Source organism: Balaenoptera ricei, chromosome 1, assembly GCF_028023285.1.
Source record: "Balaenoptera ricei isolate mBalRic1 chromosome 1, mBalRic1.hap2, whole genome shotgun sequence".
In the NCBI taxonomy this organism is placed as follows: Eukaryota; Metazoa; Chordata; class Mammalia; order Artiodactyla; family Balaenopteridae; genus Balaenoptera; species Balaenoptera ricei.
In genome coordinates this window covers 454,629-464,139 of record NC_082639.1, presented here as the reverse complement: position 1 = coordinate 464,139, position 9,511 = coordinate 454,629, and the positions used below count along the sequence as shown (strand labels likewise).

The window sequence follows — 9,511 nt, the reverse complement described above, 5'->3', positions numbered from 1 at the left end:
TTTCAGCTCGCTCGGGGCGGGGTGCGGCGGTGGGCACGGCAGGACACACTCCAGCCACCGGGTAGAATCATCCATTTTACTGCAAACAGGCCCAGGTCACTGAGTGCCCGGGCCTGGCCCTGCCCTTCCTCCCACTGGCCCTGAGCGAGGGAGGCTCTGCCCGATGCCTGCACACGCCTACACAGAGGTGTAGACAGACACACTCCCTTGGGGCGCCCCCCACCTCACGCGTGCGCGCACGCTCCTGCACACGGGCAGATGCTCCGCCACGCCCTGAACGCGAGGATCCCGAGCGGTGGGGACACCCCCTGCTCCCTGCCCCGGGCCTCCCTGAGACCTGTGAGGTCACCGCCGGGCAGGCAGCTGCGCTAAGGAAGGCCCCGTGTGCTGGCGCCTGGCGCCTGCCCGCCCTCGGGCTCCGGTGCCGCTGCTTCTTGGGCCCCGGGTTTGGCTCGGCTGGCCGGTGGGGGGGCCCTGTGGGGCGGGACTGGCCGGCCCTGGGCAGCCGGGAGAGCCCACTGCTGCCACGGCTCCCAGGGTCAGGCCAGTCGCAGGCTGGTTCAGGTGTCAGGAGTTTCCGGGGCCCACACCGGGCTGACCTCCAGCCAAGACCCCTGCCAGAGCCCCTGCAACATCGTGAGGGGTGGAGCTGGGCCCCCGGGCGTTCAAAGTCATGCCTGCAGCTACCCGGCCACCAGCCAGCCTCTGACTTGGAGCGGGCACCCCTGTGGCTGCCCTGGGCTGGCCCCGAGCCCCGCGGAGCTGGTGGCAACACAGCAGCAGGGCGAGGGCCGCGGCGTCCAGCAGCAGCTCCAGCACCTCCACGACTGAGAGGATGCAAGAGCCAAACCACAGGCTCCAGAGGCTGCCCGTGGCTGAAAGCAGCTGCGGCACCTGTGGGTGTCGGCGGGCGGTGAGCAGCGCGTCCCGGGGCGCCGGCCCTGCCCCACCCCCGCTGCTAGGCACGGTGGCTCATGGAGTAGACGGGTGTCCTCGTCCACCGTGCGGTAGCTGAGCTCCTGGTAGAAGATGTTCACCTTGGCCAGGTTGCTCCTGCGGCGGGGCGCAGGCGAGAGGGGCAGGGCCTTGGACCTGCTGGTGGGGCCCTCCCTGGGGGTGCTGGAGGGCAAGGATGGCAGGGGGAGCGGCCAGGATGTGACCTCAGCAGGAGGGGGCTGCACCCACCTGGGGCTCGGGCTCCGGGGGCCTGGCCTGCCCTGCACACACAAGGCTCACTGTGGCCGCAGCCCCTCCCCAGGCGCTGCGGGGCAGTGTGAGGGCAGGGCCTCGGGGACACAGGTCAGTCCGGGAAGGGCTCTCTGCCCATGAGGCCCCACTGCGAGCCCACCCCTCACCCCGCTTCCGGGACTCACGGCTGACTTGGAGGAAGGCCAGCTGGAGGTCCCAGCGGAGAGGTTACACGAAGACTCCCTGGGAGAGACAGACCCCGTCACATCCCTGCGAGGTGCCTCCGGGTGGACCCCACCCCGGCACTCCCCACTCCCCTGCAAGGCCGGGGGCAGCGGGAGGCGCAGGGAAGCCGGTGGGTCTCTAGGTCCTTGCAGAGGCGGTGGAAGCAGTGACCTGGGGAGGGGGTCATGGGTGAACCTGCTAGGAATGACCCAGGGGCAGTGGGGAGGTTTGCCCTTGACGGGGCAGCCTGGGACTCTGCCCCCTGCAGCCCACGCAGGCCGGCGGGGTGGGGGGCTACCCCAGGCCGGGCGCCGCACAGAGCTGCAGTACTGGGCCCCCGCAGGCAGGGGGTAGAAGCAGCAGCCGCAGGAGCGGGTCTCCACCACCAGTGGCTGGAAGCAGGAGACCAGGCAGGCCTGGGGGAACAGCGGGGACTGGAGCTGTGGGTCCAGGACAGCCGCCCCTCTCCCGGGCCTGCCTGCCTGCCGCCTGCCCACCTCCCTCCCACTGGCCTGTCCGCCCCCTCAGCTCCCGCTCCTTGACTTAGCACCCCCCACTCCCCGACCCCTTCCCTGGGCCCCTCCCCCTGCCTTCATGCCCCCCACGCCCAGCCTCACCCACCTGGTGCAGGAGGTGTTGTACAGTAGTTGCCCGTCACGCCCCCCGTGCTGTCTGTGCGGTGCCCACAGGGGCTCCAGAGCCGGTGCACCTCGTCCTGGGGGGAGGGGGTGCGCCTCAGCTCTGCCGCCCTGCCCTGGAGCCCCTCTCGGATGCCGACGGTGGTCTCCGTCCCTGGCCGGATGCTGAAGCCCCGGTGCTCCAGGAGGGGCGTGTGGTCACACGTGTGGCTCGTGACTTCGATGCCGGCCTCCATGGACAGCAGAGGGAGATGATCGTGCTGCTCTGGCCCGAGGACCAGGCTGATCCCTGGGGGAGGCCGGCCTGGACACCCCGCCCACACCCGGCCCGGGCTGGCACTCAGCATGGGTGAGGCCGGGGTGCTGCGCGGCCCAGACACCGTTGAAGGTGTAGCAGCTGCCGTAACTGGAGTGGTGAGGGGTCTGGAAGCGTCTGGAACCAGGGGCCACGCTCAGACCCGCACATGCTCCCGACCCGTCACCCTGCTGCGTGCAGCCCCGGGGCTGCAGGGAGGGGACCACAGCTGCCTTATCTCTGGAGGGAGCCGTGGGGCCGGCAGACCACTGCATGGGACGTGGCGGGGCGATCAGCCACCCGCCTGCACTCACCGGGCCTGGCGGTCCTGGTCGTCGTAGCGGCAGGAGAAGACGAAGCATCTGCCGCGTCTGTGGTGGCTGTCCTCGTGGGCAGCAGGCGGCAGGGCCAGAGCGTTCGCGCAGTGGAAGCGGTACCACTCCCGGGCGGCCGCCACGCCGGAGGAGTAGGCCTGCTGGATGCAGTCGCCACCGGTGCTGTTACGCTGGGCGGCACGGGGTCAGCATGGGGCTCCAACCTGCCGCGTCCCATGCAGACCTCCCAGGGCTGGGACACTCACCAGTTTGCAGCCCACTCTGTTCTGGCCCCACAGGGGGCTCAGCCTCTGGAGGCGGATCCTGTGGTCCAGCTGGAGGGTGGGCTCGGGGCCTCGGCCCCCGGGACGTCCACGCTGTCGCTGAAGTTGAACCCATACAAGGAGTAGATGTTCTCCCGGGCAAAGTTGTCCAGCGCCCGCAGGGGGCGGCGGGCTGGGTGTGGCCTGGGGGCAGGGCCAGGGTGGGGGGCAGCAGAGTCAGAGCCAGGCCCCGAGTCCCCACGACAGCCACGTGCACTGCGGGGAGAGCCACGCTGGTCCCCACGGCACTGACCCGGGTGTCGCGGAGAGCAGAGCGACCCCCATCCCTCGCCGTCCTCAGAAGCCTAGGAGGGGGTTCTGAATCGGGAGCCGTGGCTGCAGAGGGAACTCAGACCCCCAGCCTGCCTGCCCCACCCACCGTGGACCCCACCACCCTCTGGCTCGTTCACGGCCCCTCCCTGTCTTTGCTCCGGCTGCCTCTCCACCTGGAGCGTTGCCCTGCTCCCTTCTCGGGGGGCCTGCTCTTCTGGAAAGCCCCCGCCCCCCTCCCCCTCCCCGGGCTGCCCAGCGCCTCAGTGTCCCTCCAGGGTGGCAGTGGTCACACCAAGATTCCGCTGGCTCTTCTTGCCCTTTAGCCTGCTCCCGGGGCACAGGTCTGGGGAAGGCAAGTCGTCCACGATGGGGGCTCCCGCTGTGACTGCACCTGGGGAGGGGCCCCCAAGCTGGCCGCAGCCCTCACCGGTGTGGGTTCATGTCGCACAGGGTGACCGACGGGAAGAGCTTGCGCTGTGCTCCGCTCCGAGTGCGTGGACACTGTCATGACGGCCGGGTAGCGCCAGTACTGCTCGAAGAGGGGTCCAAACTGCCAGCAGAGCAGGCCCAGGGCCCCCGCGAGCAGCAGCGCCCAGGACGCGGTCTTGAGGCGGTTCTGGCTGGAGCAGACAAGGCGGATGGTGCCGTGGATGGCGGCGTTGGTGCAGAAGAAGGTGACCAGCTCCCTGAACGAGGCGTGCAGCTCCACCAGCCTCTCCCCACGCTCCTCCTTGGGCAGTGGCGGTGGTGGCGATGGCGGCAGCTGGGGGCATGTCCGGGTCCCCGGCCCCCCACCAGCTGCTTGGGCCACGGCTCCAGCCTGAATCCCAGAAGCGAGCCTCAGTGGGGTCCCAGCCCACCGTCCGGTCTGACCCCACCCAGGTGTCCCCACCCGGGGCCATGCCATCGACTTCCATTCTCTGTCCCTGGGAACTCCCGGGACCGTCGCGTCCCTCAGCCGCCAGTGGCCCAGCCTGGCCTGCTGAGGCTCGAGAGGCCCCATCAGAAGCTGGTCCATACTTGGGACCGACGCTGCGGCCCTCCCCTGTGATGACCGGCGGGGCACCAGGCGGCCTCCGCGGGTGTGTCTTGTCATGGCCAGAGCCGAGCCTGGGCGGTGGGGCAGGGACAGCAGGGGACATGGTGTTCAGGCCACGCCTGGCCTTGTTTGCAGGCAGACTCGAGGCTGGGTGGGTCTCTGCTGCTCTCTGCCAAGTGGGGCAGGGACCTCTGGGGAGGGGCAGCCAGGTGACCTGCTCAGGGTGGGCCTAGAGCCCAGCGCTGGGGATTGACGGGACTCTGGGCCTCAGCGGCCTCCACCCACCCTCAGCGGCCAGCAATGGCCACTTTGACTGGGGCCGGTGGAGCCAGGCAGGTCTGGCCACATCTGGGCCAAGGGTCAGGCCCGTAGACCGTTGGGCGCTGCTGGCCTGGGGTGGGGTGTCGTCCACCGAGCTGAGTCCCCAGGGATGCTCCATTCGTGGGCCTCGGGCTTCCGGAAAAGTAGGCAACAGGCTGATGGGCCAGACGTGGTGGGGATCTGAGGGCCGCAAGGAGGGGGACCCGAGGTCTGCCTGGCCCCCATTCCCACCCGGAGGCTCCAGCGTCCCAGGACCCAGGTCCCCCAGTGCGCAGGAGCCCTGACCAGGTCAGGCCTGCCGGTCCGGGACACGCACTGAGTCACTGCCCGGGCCTCCTGCGGACTTCCCACAGTGTCCCCATCTTGGTCTGAATCATTAGGCCTCTCACACTTGGGGTGTAGCCCCCTGGGTTCTGGCCCCTCCAGCCAATGGGGCCTGGGCTGGCGCTTGGGGAGGGGGCTGAGCCAGAGGAAGGGCCTGGTGCGTTCAGCTGGCACTTGCTGGGCTGGACACCCGAGCGCCAGCCAGCTGCGTGGGGTCCAGGCCTCGGGTTTGTGGAGGTGGCCTGGCCAGGGGCACGTGCCAGCACGGGGTGCTGATGGTGGGTCCCACACGGGTCAGAGCGCTGCCCACACGTGTGGCCCGTGATCACACTGAGCCCTCACAGGGAAGGCAGGACCCTCAGCCCTGTGATACTCGCGAGGCAAAAGGGGCTCCAGAAGTTTCTTTCGGACTCTGTACCGGCCGCCTCCCACCCCCGCTGGAGCTGGCGGGGCAGGAGGAGGGCGGCTCTGGAGACTCAGGCACGTCCAGGGCTTCCTGAGACGGGGGGCGGGGTCCCGACACTAGGGCGGATGTGCTGGGGCGAGTGTGGGCACCGCGGGTCCCCAACGCTTCAGCCGCGCCAGGAGCAAGGGTGCATGGCCCCTTCACGCGGCACACGCACGCACACACACGTGCACGGACACACACCTCTCACACACAGCAAGCCAGCCCTCTGTCAGTGGGGGTGGCGTGATGAAGGTGTGTACGGGAGCCCCTGCCCTCTCACGTGGGATGTGGCCCCTCCACTTCAGGCAGGGGAGACCCCGAGAGATGGCCTGCCCCAACTGCCCCGGCCACGGGCCACCTCAGGCGCTCCCTGTGTGGGTGCCTCCAACCTCCCGTGCTGGGTGGCTGCAACAGTGGCGGTGCTGGTGGTGGTTCTAGCAGGTGACAAAGCGGACCGCGGCCGGCGCTGGCCAGGCAGCCTCCTATTTATAACAGGCTGGGCGTGGGGCGTGGCGGTGGGGAGGGGCCCGGCTGGGGGCAGTCACACCTGCTCTGGTCCTGGAAGGGGAAGCCTTTGGCTGCAGGCACCGGCGTCCTTCCCCGGGGGAAGCTTTCCTGCCCGGGTTCCTGGAGCCAGGCCTGGGGCCCTGGCCCTGGCTCGGGTGAGGGGCCCGAGGTTTCTGGAGGGCGAGGAGGGACCGCCGCTGCGGCAGACCCTGCACGCCCCCTCCCCCGTCCACTCTCCTCCAGCCTGGCCTGCAAGGATGCTTGCTCGCCTCCACCTGCCAGGCCTCTGACCACAGGTGTTTGTGGCCAAGGGTCGCTGGGAAGGGGCCTACATTCCCAGAACACAGGGGTCCCCCAGGGCTGGCTGCCCAGCCCCTGGGACAGGCGCAGACTGTGGGAAGGAGTTGGGGCCTGGGTGGGAGGTGGCGCCCACAGCTCAGCCTCCCAGGAGATACTAAGACCATGCACCACCCACGAAGATGGCACCACACCCTAGGGACACACCATCTCGGATGCTGAAACCCTCGGCCTCAGTGTGGTTGCATGAGGCCAGCCAGTGTGCTGAAGGCAGGACAGCCCCAGGGTGACACGCTGGGGGACCCAACATGGCTCTAGGATGACCCAGAGGCCTCGCCATCCCAAATGACCAGACCCTCAGCCTGGTCCCAGGCTTGAGGGGTCGGCTCAGGCCCTCTGCCCCTCCCCACACAGGCTCTGGGTTCCTGACACCCCACCCCAAATCGGTGCTGAGGACCTGGGCTGAGATGAGGGAGGAAGCCCCCACCTCCACCAGGCCCTTCTGGTGGGGCCTTGGCTCTGAGGAGGCGTGAGGTCACCAGCCTCGTGGCTTTGGAAGGAGGCAGATGGCCAGAGGGGACCTCTGGAAGAGGGAAGTCACGCTTGGGGAAGAGCTGACCCTGGACTCACCTGGGCGTGAGTGCGAATCACAGCTTTGTCACTCATCGGCTGTGTGACATTGCCCAAGTTACTCAACCTCTCTGAGCCCGTTTCCTCAAGTACAAAGTGGGACTGAGTTTCCTCGAGGCTCAGAGGTGAGACCAATTGATGTCACTGGGCCAGTGTCAGAGCCCCTCCTTCCTCCTCCTGAGGAGGCCACCCCAGAGCCTGCCTTTGAGAGGGCAGAGACACAGAGACTGCATCCAGTGGCAGCGAGGCCAGCAGCCCCCTCCTCCCTTCTGGGCCCGTCCCCTCGCCTGCCTCACCAGGCCCCTCCAGTCCCCGGAGGAGCAGGAGGTGCTGGCTGGGGCAGGACAGGGCGTCCCCAGCTCCCGCACAACATGGGCCCATGTGGCCCCTCCTTGACGACTGTACGTTGAAAGGATTAGAGAAGGGACAGGTGGAGGGCCCCCGTCCCCCGCCCTCTCCCCAGAAGGACGGCTGGCCCTAGCCTGCTGAGCACGGCCCCAGTGGGCCTTCAAGTGGTGGCCTTCACCGAGGCTGGGCCTAGAGGCACCAAGGCGTCCCCTTGCAGGCCGGGGCTGCCCCGCAGACTGCGGGTGCCTGGGCTCCACTTCCACGCCTGTGGGCAGCCCCGGCCTCAGGGACAGCTCAGAGGTGGCCCTGGGGGGATTCCGGTGCAACAGACGTGAAGTCTGAGCCCATGGGCTTTGCACGTGTGTGCGGGATTCCTGGGGCGGTGGGCAGGTGGGGGCATCCTCCCCGCCCTGGGGCTGGACCATCTGGAGTCCGTGCCCGCCGGAGGGTAAGGGGCCTCCTCGGTGCAACTGCAGAAACTCTCCATCCCCCAGGTGTTGACCGCAGTGGCAGGCAGGGGCTCCTGCCACCACAGAGGGGGCTCCGGCCGGCTGCGGTGGGCAGAGTGTGTGACGCTGCCCGTGTGTGGCTCAGGGTCCGGCTGTGGGTCTGCCCCACACCTGTGCTTGAAACACCCTGGTGCCTCATGGTGGCCTCCCTTGTAGAACTCTCCGTGAGCTAAAAACAGCTGGGCCCACCCTGTGTGGGGATGGCAGAGCCCGGGTTGGGGGGAAGGCGGGGGAGTGAAGGGCAGGCTGAGCTATTTCCTGAGCGTGGCAGCAGGAGGTGGGGCCTGGGGACTGCCAGCCTCCCCAGGACGAGGGAGGGCCAGCGCCGGGGGACACTGGGGGCCAGAGACGTAGCAGGCTGGCTTCCCACGGGCCGACTCGCCTGGTGCTGGGCCGAGGGACGACAGGCACTCCTGCTTCCGCCCCGGGCCTGGGGCCAGCCCTGCAGTGGCCGCTCAGATCCTGCCTGAGGTGCCCTGGGTGGGCCAGCCTCGGGGGTGAGCGTGGCCGCCCGCCCGCCCTCTGCCAGTGGCCATGGCTAGACCCGTCAGTGCTTGGAGCCCACCGTCAATCGCCACGTGGTCAGTTACCCCGTTGCCCGGTGGTCTATTCCGAGACGCAGTCAGGGTCGTGGTCAGGGGTGAGAACTCGGGGTTTGAACCGCAGCTCTGCTGCACGGAGCCCTGTGCTCTGCCCAGCGACGGCCCCTCTGGATGGGTCCTGGCTGATGACCACCGCCAGCCTCAGAGCCGAGCCGGCACTGGCACAGCCTGTGTGGGCACCCCCAGCCCCACTCACCAGGAAGGGTAGTGTGTCGGCCTGCCCAGCTGCCCAGCCCTCCCTTTTCCAGAAACCCACCTGTGTGCCATCCTCACGTGCCCCCCAGTGTTCCCCAAGGCAGATGTGAGGTGCAGACGACACCTCCAGGCCCCATGGTCAGGGCTGTCTCGATGCTGTCCCAGCGGCAGTACCCTCTGCTCCCCGGGGCCTTCCCTGGCCGCCCCACCGCCCTGCTCTGCCTCCCCCTCCCCCAGGGCCAGGGAGGGGACCGTGGGAGCGGAAAGCCAGCCTCAGTGCGGCATCCACGGTGCGTGATGACCCTATTCATGGGCTGGGTAGAAAATTCGGTCGGGAAACACTGCAACGCTTTTTATGAGGACAGCTCTCCCCCTGGGCAGGGGCTGGGCAGGCTTCCCACGGCGGACCCCACCTGGCACAGGTTCTGGAGTGGCTCCGGGTCCCACGCGACACCGCGGCCACACAAGGACACCCAGGACTCGATTCTCAGGGCCCCGGGTGGTTCGGTCACTGAGGCCCGGGGACGCAGAGTGCCTCCCGCGCTCTCCTGTTAAATGGGCACAAGAACTGGGCCCTCCAGTCCGCACTGGGCCGATCCTTTGAAAGGGGGCCGGTGGGAGGGTCGGCGTCCCAGAGAAGTCGGGCGGGGCTCACGCCGGCACCGCGGGGGTCACCCTCTAACAGGACCTGTCTTCCCGCGTAAGGCCGAGGGTCGTGAGGAGGGGAACGTGCTGGGTGGGGGGCCCCGGTCCGCTGTGGCCGCTGACTCTCCCCGGGGCCGCCAGCCGGACAGGATTGCGGCCGAAGGATCAACCGGAGGGCCCTCGCTGGCCGACCAGACTTGCAGAATGGCTCGAGCCCCGCCCCGCGGGGCTGCAAGCCACTGCCCATGCGCCGACTGTTTCCGCTTCCTGGGGAGGGTGGCGGCAGCGAGACGCAGGCGACATCCGCCCGGCCGCCTAGAGCGGTCGCCCCCCCCCCCCAAAAAAAACTAACCGCGCCCCGGAACCGGAAGCGGGGATGGCCCCGCCCCT

General features: G+C 68.9%; 1 protein-coding gene across 1 annotated transcript; it reads right to left on the bottom strand.

Moving 5' to 3' along the window:
- Positions 1-62: 62 nt before the first annotated feature.
- Positions 63-5,312, bottom strand: SCNN1D (sodium channel epithelial 1 subunit delta). The gene is given in 14 exon segments (XM_059893909.1): positions 63-894; positions 957-1,231; positions 1,356-1,395; positions 1,487-1,584; positions 1,712-1,829; positions 2,031-2,065; positions 2,068-2,340; positions 2,375-2,586; positions 2,661-2,851; positions 2,927-3,127; positions 3,237-3,301; positions 3,549-3,580; positions 3,684-3,739; positions 3,741-5,312. Coding segments are annotated over 14 exon segments (2,535 nt in total). The 5' UTR covers positions 4,353-5,312; the 3' UTR covers positions 63-567.
- Positions 5,313-9,511: the final 4,199 nt, after the last annotated feature.